General features: G+C 39.1%; 1 protein-coding gene across 3 annotated transcripts in view; it reads right to left on the reverse strand.

Annotated features, from left to right (window-relative positions):
- Positions 1 to 17764, reverse strand: part of ap5z1 (adaptor related protein complex 5 subunit zeta 1) — a 53967-nt gene that overhangs the window by 15862 nt on the left and 20341 nt on the right. For all 3 annotated transcript variants that reach the window (XM_072268696.1, XM_072268695.1, XM_072268697.1), the window contains 8 exons: positions 16464 to 16501; positions 14099 to 14261; positions 13292 to 13470; positions 12985 to 13127; positions 11271 to 11417; positions 9119 to 9230; positions 5837 to 5934; positions 845 to 977 (listed from right to left, as the gene is read on the reverse strand). In XM_072268696.1, the coding sequence (XP_072124797.1) occupies positions 845 to 977; positions 5837 to 5934; positions 9119 to 9230; positions 11271 to 11417; positions 12985 to 13127; positions 13292 to 13470; positions 14099 to 14261; positions 16464 to 16501 (1013 nt within the window). The remainder of the gene's footprint in view (positions 1 to 844; positions 978 to 5836; positions 5935 to 9118; positions 9231 to 11270; positions 11418 to 12984; positions 13128 to 13291; positions 13471 to 14098; positions 14262 to 16463; positions 16502 to 17764) is intronic.

Raw genomic sequence — 17764 nt, forward strand, 5'->3', positions numbered from 1 at the left:
ACTACAAAAAGTGCTGGATACGGCCCAGTCCATCACAGGTAAAGCCCTCCTCAGCTTTGAGCACATTTACAAGGAGCACTGACGCAGGAAAGCAGAATCCATCATCAAGGACCCCTACCATCTAGCCCAAGCTCTCTTTTTGCTACTGCTATCAGGAAGGAGGTACACACACTCTAGTCCCACACTACTAGGTTCAGGGACAGTTATTACCCCTCAACCGTTAAGCTCTTGAACCAGCGGGGATAACTTCACTAACCCAACACTAAACCAATTCCGCAATCCATGGGCTCACAGACTCTACAACTTGCGTTCTCGATATTCATTGCTTATTTGTTTTTTTATTTTATTTTTGTAATTGCATAGTTTGCTGTCTGTTGCACATTGGTTGGTTGTCTCTGTCACGTAAGGCTTTTCATTGATTCTATTGTGTTTCTTTCTATTTACTGTGAACGCCCACAAGAAAATTAAACTCCGGTATCATATATGTACTTTGATAATAAAATTACTCTGAACTTTGAACAAAAAACCACAGTGGAAAATAGCATTATGTATACCTATCCATCAACACAGCCTCCATGCAACCCATGCAAATGACAAGTTTCTTGGGGACCACAGTAAACATTCCCCTCCATAATCCAGTGAACCAATGTGTAGCACCTGTGTTACACTATGTTCTGTCAACTCCTAGTTTGTAAAGGTCAGCAAAGGACTAGATGAATGTATTGAGCCATGAGGAGATCTGTAGCCCATGAAAAATCAAAGATAATGCACATCTAATATTACTTTAGGAGATGCTCTGATCGGAACAGGTCACATAATGAGATTTTCCCCTGTAATTCCTTACCACATGAATGAAGAAGTCCTCTTTATTGCTGATATTGCTGACTGTTCCACAGAATTCTAGCAGCTCTTTGGATTGTTCTACAATGACAGTTGGATACAGCTTACATAAGATCATCAGCTGGGAACTGAAAACACTGTGGAAATGGAGAATGAGATAAAAAGCAAGCAGTGCGGGTAGTAATTAATCACAACAAACATGAAACACCACCTAAACTGAATCCAGACATCCATTATAAACAGCTTCTTCCAAAAATTTAAACATTCTGATCTTAGTCACATATTTACTATACAGGTGTCCCCCGCTTTTCGAAACCTCACTGTTACGAAAGACCTACATTAGTACCCTGTTTTCGCTTTCAGAAGGTGTTTTCACTGTTACGAAAAAAATTCAGCGCGCCAAAAAATCAGCGCGCGATAAAAGGCAGCGCGTCTCAAGCAGCCGCTCTCCTCTGGATTCGGAACTGCCTTTGCTTCAACACGTGCCTGTGAACAGCCATTTGCAAGATGAGTTCTATGGTATCGGAAAAGCCTGAAAGAGCTTGTAAGGGTGTTACATTTACGGTAAAACTAGACATAATTAAGCGTTTTGATCGTGGTGAACGAATAAGAACAACGTGAGTTTGGCTTGTGGAAGCTGACAAACATGATGTTGAAGAGGTTTTGGCATCCCTTCACCAAGAACTGACAGATGAAGAGCTGATGCAATTGGAAGAAAAAAGGATAACAACCGAAATTGAATGAGTAATGATAAAGTATGACTTCAATTTTGAAAGGGTACGTCGGTTTAGGAGATATTTGCAGGATGGTTTGAGTCCTTATTATAAAAGAACTGTGTGATAGAAAAATGCGCGAGGCTCAGCAGTCAAGCAAGCCTTCCACATCAGCCACAGCAGACGACGAACCTCGACCTTCAACATCGAGGCAGGCAGAGATAGAAGAAGATGAGCTGCCTGCTCTAATGGAAACAGACAACAAGATGACATCCCAGTGTCCCACCACCCCAACCCCCAGGCCACAGACAGATACCGATTCACGGAGAATGCAACGGTAGCCAGGACGCACACAGCACATCTTTAAGAAAAAAGCCGAAATAAACATGCTAATTAATTAGGTGTCGCCGACATGTAATTTTCGGCCTAGATTAGAGACAACGCAATCGGAAATTAGCATTGATCTGGGCCGACGATTATGTGTCGGGCGGCACTTAATTAAGTAGCTTGTTTATTTTGGCTTTCTTCTTAAAGATGTGCTGTGTACCTCCTGGCTACCGCTGCACTCCTGCATGTTTCGCGGCAACGTATCGCTCGGCGTGCACCACCCAACCTGCGACGACTCAGTCTAACACACTATCATCAGTGTGCTCGGCAAGCTATCATCCTGATTCCCGTAAGTGATACTACACTATACATACATTATTTCTACTTTATATAGGCTGTGCATTTTTACGTGTTATTTGGTATGATTTGGCAGCTTCATAGCTTAAAGATTACTGGAGAGAGTGTTCTTGCCAACAGCGCTTGTGTGAGATTTTCTGCCGACGGCACTTGCATGAGATTTTCGCTACGGAGAGCAGTTCAGTAATGATTGTGGAAAAGTATTTCTACTTTATATAGGCTGTGTATTTATCATATCATTCCTGCTTTTACTATATGTTACTGTTATTTTAGGTTTTATGTGTTATTTGGCATGATTTGGTAGGTTATTTTTGGGTCTGCGAATGCTCACAAAATTTTGCGAATGCTCACAAAATTTTCCCATATAAATAAATGGTAATTGCTTCTTCGCTTTCTGACATTTCGGCTTACGAACCGCTTCATAGGAACGCTCTACCTTCCGATGGTGGGGGAAACCTGTACTTTAATGCAGGTCGTTTGAGAATCCAAATATATTCCACCTACTCATTAATTTGTCAAAGACAGCCACAGAGTTATTGAGCATGGAAACAGCAGGTCCTTTATCCCAATGAGTCCACACCAACCATTAAGCATCCATTTACACTATTCCCATTTTTTCTCTAGACATTTCCATCAATTCCCTCCAGATTCTATTCACCTGCACAACAGGGGCAATGTATAGTAACCTGCACATGCATTTGAGATGGAAGGGAAAGCCAGAGCAGCCAGTGGTCATAGGGAATATGTGCAGACAGCAGAGGAGGTCAGGCCTGAACCTGATTTATTGGAGCTTTGAAGCAGCAGTCTTTTGTCCTAACTAAATTCAACTGTTTTACATTATTCTTTAAAGAATTCAAAAATATGGTGAAGTCTGAACTTTGCTGTTGAAACCCACGTTGAAGTCTTTGACATATTTTCAGTTTCCAGATTTTTTTTGATTATATTTAATGACTTTATTTTCAGGTTTTTATCTCTTAGTACTGCACCTATCCATAAAGTTAGTAACGTGTTGTGCTGCTGGACGAACAGTCCACTGGTTGAACAAGTACTCTGGGAATACGAGTTTTCATGGCAGCTTGACATATAATTAAATAAATTTGTAATAAAGAGATTGTATTAGAAAAAGTAACCATGAAATTACTTGGCTATCATAAATTTAGGTCACTGAAACCCTTTAGTGAAGACTCTGCAAATCTCTTCTGCCATTACAAGGCATGGATCAGATGTGCAATGGAATATTCTTCAGTTTCTTGAGCAACTGGAGCTGTAACACCATCCGTGATGCTGAACACCAGCCAAGTCTATGCAGTCTGACTGACTGGCATCCCATTCGTTACCATAAAAACTCACTCCCTTTTGCACTGATGCATTGTGGCTGCAGTGTGTATTATCTAAAAGACCTACTGGAGCAATCTGCCAAGGGTCTCAGTATAATCACAATTCTAAAATTCTACCCACTCAGAAGAACCAAGGCAGCAGGTGTATCATAACTTGATACAGGTTTCCCCCGCCACCCGAAGGTAGAGCGTTCCTATGAAACAGTTTGTAAGCCGAAATGTCGGAAAGTGAAGAAGCAATTACCATTTATTTATATGGGAAAATTTTGTGAGCGTTCACAGACCCAAAAATAACCTACCAAATCATGCCAAATAACACATAAAACCTAAAATAACAGTAACATATAGTAAAAGCAGAAATGATATGATAAATACACAGCCTGTATAAAGTAGAAATACTTTTCCACAATCATTACTGCACTGTTCTCCATAGCGAAAATCTCACGCAAGTGCCATCGGCAGAAAATCTCACGCAAGCACTGTTGGCAAAAATACAGCGCAAGCGCTCTCCAGTAACCTTTAAGCTATGAAGCTGCCAAATCATATCAAATAACACATAAAAATACACAGCCAATATAAAGTAGAAATAATGTATGTACAGTGTAGTATCACTTACCGGAATCGGGACAGCACAGAGTACACTGATGATGGTGTGTTAGGCTGAGTCGTCGCAGGTTGGGGTGGTGCAGTGGTCCCCACCCTCCAGGCCACCAACCGATACCGATCCGCAAAGCATGCAGGGTGCAGCGGTAGTCAGGAGGCACACAGCACATCTTTAAGAAAAAAGCCGAAACCATCGGGCTAATTAATTAGGTGCCGCCCAGCACGTAATTGTCGGCCCAGATCAGTGCCGATTTCTGATTGGTCATCTCTGATCTGGGCCGACAATTACGTGTCCGGCAGCACCTAATTAATTAGCATGTTTATTTCGTTTTTTTCTTAAAAATGTGCTGTGTGTCTCCCGGCTACTGCTGCATTCTCCGCGAATCGGTATCTGTCCGTGGCCTGGGGGTTGGGGTGGTGGGACACTGGGGTGTCATCTCGTCATCGTCTGTTTCCATTAGGGCAGGCAGGTCATTTTCCATCTCTGCCCACCTCGATGTCGAAGTTCGAGGTTCGTCGTCTGCTGTGGCTGATGTGGAAGGCTTGCTTGACTGCTGAGCCTCGTGCATTTTTCTATCATATAGTTCTTTGTAAGGACTCAGACCATCTTGCAAATATCCCCTAAACCTACGTACCCTTTCAAAATTAAAGTCGTACTTTATCATTACAGCGAAAACCTCACGCAGTTGCTTCACGTTCAGTTCCTGTACAACTCCACTTTCGGTCCGTTTGCTACTGCACTCGGTTTCGATTGTTATCCTTTTTTCTTCCAATTGCATCAGCTCTTCATCTATCAGTTCTTGGTCATGAGATGCCAAAACCTCTTCAACATCATGTTCATCAGCTTCCACAAGCCAAACTCACTTTGTCCTTACTTCGTTCACCACGATCGAAACGCTTAATTATGTCTAGTTTTACGCTAAGCGTAACACCCTTATGAGCTCTCTTAGGCTTTTCCGATACCATAGAACTCATCTTGCAAACGACTGCTCACAGGCACGTGTTTAAGCAATGCCGGCGAGAATGCAGTTCCGAATCCGGGGAGAGCAGCTGCTCGGGGCGCGCGCTGACTTTTACCGCGCGCTGATTTTTTTCATAACAGTGAAAACATCTTCTGAAAGCGAAAACAGGGTACTAATGTAGGTCTTTCGTAACAGTGAGGTTTCGTAAAGTGAACATTCGAAAAGCAGGGGACACCTGTATATATTACTGTTGACAGATCAAAATCCTGGAATTCTCTATCAAAAAGGAACATGTTAGAGCCTTCAGCAGATATACTCCAGCTGTTTGTAAAGGCAGCTCAATAGCTTCTAAAGTGCAATTACACACAGACAATAAAAATTGGCCTTACCAAAGTATTTACATTGTGCAAAACAAAAAAATAGATATATACATACATACACACACACACACACATACACACACACACACTCACTCCCAAAGAATTATTTTATCCAGTAAGCATTCTATTCCAGTCGAAAACATCTCATCGGTACTTTTGACGTGAAACATTGACCACAGATGCTGCTTGACCTGCTGAGTTGTTCTTGCATTTCTTGCTTTTTTTCAAAATTCAGATTTCCAGCATCTGAGTTCTTTAGATATTTAAAAAATTCTATTCCAAAGTACAGGCCTGTGTTCAACTAAAGTCTTGCTTACCGTTGAACTTCTGCCTTGAAATCAGGGATGTTATACAGAAGACTGCTCCGCTCCAGGATGACTAGAACTAATTGGTTAATCAGTGGCCCATCTGCAAACTGAAGTCAATCAGAAAGTGGGAAAATTTAAAAAAATAGGCCTTCAACCCAAATTTCTGAATCAGAACAGATGAGAGAAGCTTTCATAAGAACAATTTAATTCTGTTGACAACCCAGGTCATGTGTCATTAAGTTATTAATGTTATTTTGCGTTCTGGGCAAATATAATCAATTCTTTTTAAAGTCACAATGATGTTTCTAACCAGGTCTTGTTGTCAACCTAAATTAATTTTACGTTAGACCAAAACTTATAATTGACTCCTTAATGATAGTCAATTATGTTGTTCAAAATTGGAAAGAAATCTCTCTATTGTGGAAGCAATCCAGCAAGTAATGTTGGCAGGAGGCAAAAGGAAATTATTTTTGGTACTTTCCAGTTCATGCAAATAGTCTGCAGTTTACACCAAAGCTGCCAGGTGAGAAGTTTAATGAAAAAAGGGCACGAAGTAAAAAACAAATGCTAGCCCCAGGTTAATTGAGTTCTTTGATATAAAGTGATTAGGAGAGAAGGTAATGCTCTGGATTATAACACTAAGATTTTAAAAAGGCCAGACTCTACATTGTGCTGCTTATGTACGTCAGCAGTTTAAGCCCTGGAGCTTTGAATCACAGTTTAGTATCTTCTTTTCCATCTGGTGAAAATACTATAACTGAATCCTTATTTATGCTATGATCTACCATTATAATCTGTGGCTCCAAAGTCCCATTTTCTCTTTGTAGAATGGGTACACAAACCTGCATATCAAATTGGTGCATATTAAACTAGTGAGCATTAATTATTAATTACCTCTGAGAAGAACTGAATAGGTTTGAGGCAAGAACACAGATTCAGCGCCAATAGTGACAGCTAGATTCTTTAATTCATTTAGAGTCATAGAGCACTATAGAGCAGAAAAAGGCGCTTTGACATATCTAGTTTGTGCTGAACCATTAATCTGCCTAGTCCCATCAAAATGCACCTGGATCAGAGCCCTCCATGCTCCTCCTATTCATGTACTTATCCAAACTTCCCTTAAATGTTGAAATCAAACCCATATCCACCACTACCACTGGCAGCTCGTTCCACACTCTCACCACCCTGTGAAGTTCCCTCTCGTATTCTCCTTAAATATTTCACTTTTCACCCTTAACCTAGGACCTCTAGTTCTAGTCTCATCCAACTTCAGTGAAAAAGGCCCGTTTACATTTACCCTATCTATACCACTCATAATTTTGTGCACCTCTATCAAAATCTCCCCTCATTCTCCTACGCTCCAGGGAATAAAGTCCTCACCAATTCAACCTTTCCTCATACCTCAGGTCTTCAAATCCCAGCAACATCCTTGTAAATCTTCTCTGCACTCTTTCAATTTTATTCATGGTTCCTATAGTAGGTAACCAGAACTGCACACAATACTCCAAAATAGGCCTCACCAACATCTTATACAACTTCAAAATAACATTCCAGCTCCTGTACTCAGTACTTTGATTTATGAAAGCCAATGTGCCAAGAGCTCTCTCTAAAATCCTATCTGCCTGTGAGGCCACTTTCAAGGAATAATGGATCTATATTCCCAGATATTTCTGTTCTACAGTACTCCTCAATGCCCTACTGTTCACTGTGTATGTCCTATCCTGGTTTGTCCTCCCAAAGTGCAACACCTCACACTTGTCTGCATTAATTTCCATTAGCCATTTTTCAGCCAGTTTCCAACTGGTCCAGATTCTGCTGCAAGCTTTGGTAGCCTTCCTCTCTGTCCACTATGTCTCCAATCTTGGTGTCATCCACAATTTTGCTAATCCAGTTCATCACATTATCATCCAGATCGTTGATACAGATGACAAACAACAGACCCAGGAACAATCTCTATGTTCACTAGAAACAGGCCACCAGTCACACAGGCAACCACTCTTTGACTTCTCTCACAAAGCCAATATCTAATCTTTAACATTCTGACAAAACAGGCAAGGTCATCCTCAGCCACCTTTCTACAAATAGCAGGTTTGATAAATCTATTTCAGAACCAGTTAGAAGTCAGCTATAACACAGTTAGAAGTCAGCTATAATAGAATGGGACTTGATCACACGGGGCAACAACAGGTTTCTTTCTAATCATGTTGGAGAATATGAATAACTTTAATAATTTTTAGATCACTTTTAATATCACCAAGTTTTTTATTTCCAAACTGACCTTTACTTAAAAAAAAAACTGATATCTCTGGATTATTTGTCTTGGTTTCTGAATTGTTAATCCTGTAACCAAACTACCATGCGACAAAATACATAGGATGAAAGAGAACCCATTTTCCATTGTTGTTGTTCAAACTTGCTGAACTACTGCTGAATTACTTTAAGAATGAATTATTTGGCCATCATCAACTGTAGGTATGTCTCATCACATGCAGGCCAAGAGCTAATCACACTTTCCACTTTGTAGATTATTGCTCTTCGCATACATATCAAGGTAGTTTAAATGAGGTCTTCCTCGATCACCCTTTCAGTCGGTCAGCTCCATGTTCTGTCAATGGATACATGAAAAATTCCTCAGATCCCTTCTTATCCTTCTATCTATTATTGAGTCTCCAGTTACTCAACTCTTTACAGAGGTCATATCCTTCCCATTTAACCCTTCTTGGACTCTCAATACCCACACCTCAGTTGTGCTCCCAAGAAAACAACATTAATTTTGCAACTCTTCACCACAGATGAAATCTATATCCCTGATAATATCCTTGTCAATATCCCCCCTGACTCTCTCTAGTACAATTTAAGCAGGATCTTCCTCTTCAGCTATAAAGGAAAGTATCCCAAATGCCACCTTTATCCTCCAGCCCAACTAGCTTCAGAGATCTGTGGACGTGCACTTTGAAGCCCTCTCTGATCCTCTCTTCTTCAGTGCCCTCTTTTTTATTGTGATTCTTCTCCTGTTTGCACTTCCCAAATGTATTACCTCATACTTCACACCACCAATTGTGAGAACGCGCACTTTGGTGTTTAGCCAATTGGTAGACTACTGATAATGTGGTGCGACAGATGTTAAATAGTTCATGCTTATTTAGTTAGTGTGTAGTTACTTTGACGATACAAGAGGGACATTTTCCAATCGTTCCACTGAAATATCCAAACTGCTTTCTCAATTGAAATTAGTGAAGGGTAAATTAACAGGTAACTGAAGCAATGGATTAAACAATGATATTTAATTACCTGAGTAACAACTTTGAAGTAAACCTGCAATAGAATGGGAACAGTCTGAGCACACTGTACAACTCTAGGTCGCTTAGCCATGTCCAAAAGCACTTCGTGAAGCTGATTTAATCTGTGTAAGAAAATATATTCTCAGTCAATGGAGGGTAAGGAACAATCTCATAAGGTATTGGAGAGTCAAAATCAAACAGCACAGAAACAGGTTCTTCAGTCCACCATGATCTTCATGTACCAATCCATACTAATTGTGCTTATTAGCATTTGGCCTATACCAATTGCTGATAAGCACTTGAATTACCAAGATATAATCTTTACATCTTGGTGATTGAAGTGTTCATCCAGATATGCTTTAAATGTTCTGACAGTACCTGCCTCCACCAACATATCAGGTGATGTATACCAAATTGTAGCCACTCTTATAATTTTTTTTTAAAAAATCCTCATGACCCCCAACCCTCTTATTCTTCACTGTAAACTTACGCTCTTTGGTTTTAGACTTCTCAGTTATCCACCCCGTCTATAACTTTCATAATTTTGTATACCTCTATCAGATTTCCCCTTCAAAAGAAAATGAACCAAGCTACTCCAGTTTCACCTCATAATTGAAATGTTCCACCTCAGATAAACCGTCCCTGGTAAATGCTATTGAGTGCAGTTATGCCCTTCCTATAGTACAGCCACCAGAACAGCACACAATACTCGAGCTGCAGCATGATCTTTGTGCTCTTAAGTTGTGTGCACTGGCTAATGGAGGCCAGATTTACAAATCTTCTTTGCCATCTGATCTATTTGTGATGCCACCATTAAGAGTATTTGGATAAATACATCAAGATTCCTCTATGCTTCAATATTCTATATAGTGCAAGTCCCATTCTTATTAGAGCTCCCAAATGCACTACCTCACACTGATTTGGGACTAAGTTCCATCTGCATTTGTTCCGCTCAATTTACCAGCTGATCAACATTGTTCTATAACCCAAGAACATCTTATCAATAACACTAACAACTTTAATTCACCTGCAAAACTTTCTAGTCATTGTTCCCACATTCACAGCTAAGTCATTAATGTATGTGATAGATATTAAGGATCCTAACTACAATCTGAGACACCTAATATAATCCTTTTAAATGTTAAGATCCTCTGAAGTTTCCCAGCCCCCCCCCCAGTGAAATCTAAAACCAAAATTTAGATGAGAAGTATTAAGTTCCCATCCATATCCTCTGGCCCCACACACAGATTATCTGTGGCCCCTAACAGACCTCACTTTTCCATACCCCTTGTTATCCCTTTGCATCCTCCTTGCCTTTCACCCTTGCAATAATTCTCATTATTTCATTTTTAAGACTCCCATTTGTCAGATCTGATTTATTCACAAGTAGCTGCTCCCACTCTCACATTTGCTTCTCTTATCATTCCATGGTAAATAGCAATCTACTGCACAATTTAAGCAAAAGCTAACAAAAACTTTTAAAATACAAATCAGATTCCTTTAGCAGTCTCCTTCACCCTCAAAAAGTTAACATTTTGCTCACTTCTTCATTGATGTTACTCTTAAGCAAATCAAAGGAATGCAGAGTCCTGGACTAAATAATTTAAAGATGTCTCTCTTTCCTCCATATTGACTTGCCTGCATTTGATATTAAATAGAGAATAAGGAGAAAACAATTCACAGACAGCTCGAGAAAACACAATAGAAAGGGTGCAATAAACAAATCTTGGCATATTTAGTTTGCAACTTGTACACAGCTAGATCACATAAATAGCAATAGGGTCATGATCAGATAAGTTTGGCGTACATTTTGGTTGAGAGTTATAGTCAAATCAATAAATAACATAAATATGAGAATAATTCAAGTAAACCAAATATACATAGAGGTTACAAGAATAAATAGATTTAATTTAATTGTGATTTCGGCATCTCAGAGCTTTGTATTTGATTTTTCATCATTATGTATAGTAAAGCAATCACACATGTCCAAGACAGGAATAGAAGCAAGTGACACATTGGTAGTATGATTCACTTAGTCCTTGATCCAAACTCAAATCCATAACCATACCGAGTAAACAAAAGCCTTGATGTAAGAAGGTTACAAGACAATCAGAGGACATGTCAGCTCAAACCTACTACTTAAATTACTTTGCCTCACGTACCTGTCAATAGTATCCCCTGCTCCTGTCTCTACACGGAGGATGTAAAAAAACATGCTCCTGTAGTGTGGATTGTGGAATGCCTCTACAGTGTTTAAGACCTTTCTATTCTGATCAGCTATTACCTTCTCAGTCACTTGACAGCTTGACCTAAAGGATTAAAAACAAAGAATTTGAACAAAACTGAAGATTCAAGCTCAAAGTTAACAATATCACATATAGACATTAACTGTCATAGAATTAGCAAAAAAATTATTCTGGTACTACTCTCAGTAGACAGTACGAGGCACTTGGCAAAATTTTCATACACATTATACATTTATGGCACCATGAATATTCATAGGATCAGTAGTTAAGTATTAGTCCTCTGTCAAGCACATTACGAATAAAGCATAAGTATTGATTTTACTGTTAATACATTAATAAGGACATACTCCAAATTAATTCTGTTTTCATCTATTTTTTATTTATAAAATACAGGTGTCATAGATAAAGACAGCATTTACAGTCCTAAAGTTTCTTGAAAAATAGGGTGGTGAGCCATATTGTTGAATCACCTCCGTCTTTCTTACAAAGGTGTTGTTAGGAAAGATTTTCAAAACTTAGGCCCAATGACATTGAAAGAACAGAGGTAAAGTTCCAAGTCAAACTGAAAGGAAAGCTGCAGGTGATTATGTCGTCATAAATCTGCATCTTGTCTCCTTCTATGTGGTACAGGTTGAAAATTAAGAAATGCTTTCAAAATAGCCTCAGCATGTAGTTCCTGCACACTTTATAGATGAGTCACAATTCCACTGATTGCTCCAATACACCGACTCCTCTCACTGAAAAACAGGTCTAAGAGTAAGTTCTGCTCCAAAGAAACAAAAAAAAACTACATCCTGGTGAATCTCTTCTGTACCTTCTCCAAAGCCTCCACATTTTTCCTATATTGTGATGACCAACTGCACTCAGTACTTTAACTGTGGCCTCCTCAAAGTTTTATACAGCTGCAACATGATTTCCTGACTTTTATATGAAATGGAATGACACATCATGGTATCTTTTAGCCCTCAATTTCTGATGCAAGTTATTCCTTCTTCCTTTATATTCTTTCAGGATCTTATCCAATTTCAGCTTCCTAAACCTTATATATGCTTCCTTTTTCTTATTGACTAAATGACCATATCTCTTGTCATCCAAGGTTCCTGAATCTTATCCTTCCATTTCATCCTCACAGGAACATGTTGATCCTGAACTCTAATCAACTGGGTCTTTAAAATACTCATATAATAAAACAATAATGGTCAAGTAACATACAGGCACTGCGCAGAAAGACATAGAAGTGACAGCTGCTTGAAGGGAAGAGTATTAAGGCTTTTTGGCATTCATAGAAATATATCCTAAGCTATCCGGTGTGAGAGGAGAAGGGAAGAAGTAAAGCCATGAGTACCTCTAAAAAATGGAGATGAGCAAGTTGTACTGGCTGCCAAATATGATACAGAAACAGTCACAAACAGTTAAACAAAATTAAACCAAATATTTTGGATGGTGGAAGCTTGAAATGAAACCCAAAGTTTACTAGCACCCAGCATGTCACACCACATCTGCCCACAGAGGAATATAATTAATGTTTCAGGTTGATGATCTTCCAGCAAACTCTGAAGTAAAACAACCCTTTCATTTTCCATTCAATTTGGTTCATTAGGAGAGGGGCTGCCTGCAATCTAGACAGTACCTGAGCTGGGCTTCAAGTGTTGCAGTCAAGCAGGGCAGATCAAGCAGTGAATGGAGCATCTCAATCGATGAGTCTGGATGAATCAGATCCGGCAGTAACTCAGTGAACTCAGGGAATAAAGCTGATGCATTCCAAGCTAAGAACTGGTTAGAAAAACACAGAGGCAAAAAAAAAATCACAATTTACAGTAAAACATGTAGCAGTACAGTACAATATCCAGACAATGATAAACCCAAGCATTCTGAACTGCTATAGCTTCTACTCAAGAACTAAGGGCATATCAATTTTGCCTACAATCAGTTCTCACCTTCAGTAGATTTGGAAAGCTTTTGTGAAAAATGGCAACACTTTCTCTGAGTGTCTTTGCATTTTCTCTGCAAAATTTAACAAATTCATAGGCCAACATAGAGTCTTGATACAGTTCTGAAGGAACCTTGGTGAATAATTGCTTGTAAACAGCTTCAGAGTCCACAGCTGCCAGCTCACCTGAAATGTAAATTTCACTTTTTAACTTTTAAAGACACACACAGTAACAGGCTCTTTTAGCCTAATGAGCCCACATGATCTTCCTTATTTGTTGTAGGTCATCGAATTGTTTAGCTCAGCATAACTCTTTCTATTAGTGCAGCTTGAGCTGTAGGGCATTTCTTACAGTTCTGTATTTCATTATTTTTACATTCTTTCATTTGTGCGCTCTCTCTCTCTCTCTGACTCTCTAGCTTCTCTCCTTAAGCGTATCACCCAAATACATTCAACAGCTCAGGCCTCTCCATATCAGATTGTCCTTTTGTCCTATCCATTATTTGCCCAACTTTGATGCAACCTAAAGCAAACTTTCTCTTTCTTAAACCTGAGGAAGTTTCATCAACAAAAATGCTCACTCTTCCTCAGTCACAAATGCTGCCTGAACTACTGAGTATTTCCAGCATCTTACGTTTTGATTATGTACTTCCACTGTCTCTACAGCACTTGTGTAATGAGAGGCAATATGTAATTGCAGCTTTTTGTCTGTTACACTTCTGTAATTCTATTTAGTCAAATTTAATAACACCCTATAAAATGTCGACATCTTCCCTGAGAATACATCAAACTGAATGGAGTTATTTTGACTTACTGTGATTTAGATAAAACTGAGCAACTGGAAGCAGCACTCTGGCAAAACCGGAGTCTGTACTGATTCTACTGTACAGCGCTTTTACCACTGGAAAGGCTCGATACACAAACAGTGCATCATCTTGACAGATAAGGTCCATCAGAGTCACCGCTTCAATCAGACACTAGGAGAGAGACAAAGAAGAATCAGTCCAAAACAAATGAGGCACAAATCTAAGGAGAAAATCTTGCTGGGGTAAAAAAAAAATCACAAGAAACTGCAGTGCAGGAACCTGGAGTAAGAAACAATCGACTGCAGGATCTTGGTGGGCTGGCGGCATCTGTAGAGGGAAATAGAGAGTTGACATTTTGGATTGAAACCTTGCATCCAGATGAAAGCTCTTGATGCAAAATTGTCAACTGCCTGTTTCCCTCTATTAATGCCACAGAGTTTTTTCAGTTCGAATTTTTCCAGTGCTTGTTTTTCTTTCAGATTATGAGCATGGGTATGTGCAGGAATTCAAATCTGTTGAATTTGGAATATCTTTTGGAATGGCACTTTGAGCAGACACATTTTAGGTACACAATCACATCCTTAATATATTTGAAGATTATTGAGGGGCAGGGTAAAATTCTGTTCTCATGTACGTGAGTGATTCATACTGTAACATAGGACACCCCACCCACCATTCTTTACTTGTGAAATTTCCATTTCTAAAACAACACATCATGGAAAAAGTTGCATGTCTCTCCTGAGAGATTAGCAGACAAAATTAAAGCACTTAGGACGTAGGGTACTCTATTAGCATGGATTGAAAATTGGTCAACACAGAAAATTGAACAATGGATCTTTTTCAGTGTAACAAATAGTGCTAAAAGTGATATTGTACAATTTATGAGGTAACAATGTAATATTTCTTAATTTGCAAATGACATAAAACTAGATGGGACTGTTTTGTGACAAAGCTGCCAAGGTGGGATCCAGGTAATGATCTAAGGCCTTCTTCAGCTTACAGATGTGTGGGCAGCCCACACATACTATCAAACATTTGGGAGACAAGTGGGATAGATCTGCCAGCTGCTGCAGGGATACAGGCATCTTCTGCCACCTGGGAACTTGGCTTGTGGCCACATTTCTGACTTCTACACTGTTCAAGTTAAGTAATAGAAGATAGAAACAGAGCCCTGCTGTAACTTAGGGAGGACCTATAGCAAGTGGGCAACTGTAGGACAACAAGGATAAATGTGAAGCTATCCATTTCGGTAGGAAAAACAGAAAATAGAGCAACATTTATGTGGTAACAAATTGAAAAATATTTATGTAAAAGAGATCAGGGTATCCCTGTATACCAGTCACTAGAAGGAAACAAGCAGGAGCAGCGAGCAATTATAAAGGCATATAGTCTTCACTGAAATAGGTTTTGAGCACAGTAGCAAAATTATCTTAATAAAATTATGTAGGGTCAAGGTGAGATGGCATCTGAAGAACTGTATGTAGTTTACGTCTCTTATAAAGATGGACTTTCCATTGAGAGAGTGCAACGAAAGTTCATCAGACTGAAAAGACAGAAATGCTACATTTAGAGAAAATGTGTCAATATTCACTAGAGTTTCAAGGGATTGAAACATACAGAGTTTTGGCATTACTGAACAGGCCGAATGGAGAAAGGATGTTAGGAAACAAAGGTCGCACTCTCAGATTATGGGGCAAGACAGTTAGGTCCAAATTGAGAAGACATTTCTTTACATAGAGGGTGGTAAGCCAGTGGAATTTTCTACCACAAATGGTTGTGGAAGCCAAGTTATTGAATATAGTTCAGAAGCAACTAGTTTTCTGGGCATGAAAGACATCAAGGGGTATGGGAAATACATTGGGGATATAGTTGAGAGGGTCAGCTATGATTTCATAGAATAGAACAGTTGGCCCTAAGGGTTGAATAGCTTACTTCTGCTCCTATTTTTCTGTTTTCCAACATTTCTCTGGTTGAGTAAAATGTGTTCTGAGTTCTGTCAATTGTGAAGTGTTGCCTGCCATTGTGACTTGTGCGCAGGACTGCTTTACCTGCAACTGTTTTCACAGAATGTTAAGATGCCCCTGGTGGCTCACCAGAAATGATGCAACTGAGATCGCAATACAGCTCACATGCCTATCGCGGAAAACAATTTGAAGGAAAGGAAATAAGCATACAACCGTAGCTTTAAATGCAAGAGGAGAAAGAATGTGAATGAAGACAATGCCATATTTTATTGTAGCCTTTAAATAATGTTTAGTTGAACCTCAGCAATATCAAGCACTTTCCATATTTTACTTATGAAACAGGTAAGGACTCTCTGATGACTTTCATTTTATTAAATTTACTTTTAATCAAGTTTGTATTAATACTTACAGCTTTCTGAAGTTCTGAGTCAGACTTCTTTAGAGCTTCTGTAGCAAGAAAATTTGACTTTAAATCACTTGTCAAGCAAAATCATTGTTAAGAGTTAGAATAATGTCATAAATGTTTCAATCACAGTCAAATATCAAATTTACAGCATGTATTCATAATAACTCTGCAGGGTTTTTCTTAACAGCTATTAAGTGTTACAGATCCATGGCTTGATCACTGCATACAGAAACCAATTTATTTATTGTTTGTTGAGATACAGTGTGGAATAGGCTCTTCCAGCTCTTCAAGCCACACCACCTAGCTATCCCCGATTTAGTCTTAGCCTAATCATGGAACCACTTACACTGACTAATTTACCTACCAACTGGTAAGTCATTAGACTGTGGGAGAAACCAGAGCACCTGGAGGAAACCCACGCTGTCATGTGGAAAACATACAAATTCCTTACAGGCAGCAGCGGGAATTGAACCCTGATCGCCTGTATTGCAAATCATTGAGCTAAACACTACCCTACCATTACACCACAAAAATAAATTTCAGGAGTGCATCACTGACTGAGCATACCCCCTAACAAAAGATTCATCATCAGAGATTACACATCAAATTCTCCTGCCAATCTCCTCAAAACACTGACGAGAACATAGTCAACAGTGATGTTAAGTAAAAGGTGGAATTTAAAACGATACAAATATGTGAAGAAGGAACAATGAACAGTTTTTAAAGATATTGCTCAAACATGAGTGGTTAGTCACAGTAAAACAGCCACATTAATTAGTCTAAAACAATCTTAAATGATATTGAAAGTGAATTTGTGCTAATCAAGAACCCAAGTATGAAAATGCAAAGATACAATAATTGAAGGCTTTCTACACACTCTGGTGGCAGAAAGAAAATATTACAACTGTGTTGTGTACAAGAGTTAAATCTTTTATGTGGACATAAACTCACTAAAATTAACAGCTAAATGAGATCATTTTATCAATACATTCCAATAAGGAACATAATTTCTTAAGGTCAGGTACAATTACAGTATCCTCTACACTATAGTCTCTTCAATTAGTTTGTGTACATTTGGTTGTAACAATAATATACACAATCCATTACACTAAACAACACACAAAATGCTTGAGGAACTCAGCAGGCCAGGCAGCATGTATGGAATAGTACTGCCGACATTTTGGGCTGAGACCTTTCATCAGGATGGAGACCCTTCATAGATGCTGCCTGGCCTGCTGAGTTCCTCCAGCATTTTGTGTGTGTTGTTTGGATTTCCAGCATCTGCAGTTTTTCTCTTGTTTGTG

Source organism: Mobula birostris, chromosome 9, assembly GCF_030028105.1.
Source record: "Mobula birostris isolate sMobBir1 chromosome 9, sMobBir1.hap1, whole genome shotgun sequence".
In the NCBI taxonomy this organism is placed as follows: domain Eukaryota; kingdom Metazoa; phylum Chordata; class Chondrichthyes; order Myliobatiformes; family Myliobatidae; genus Mobula; species Mobula birostris.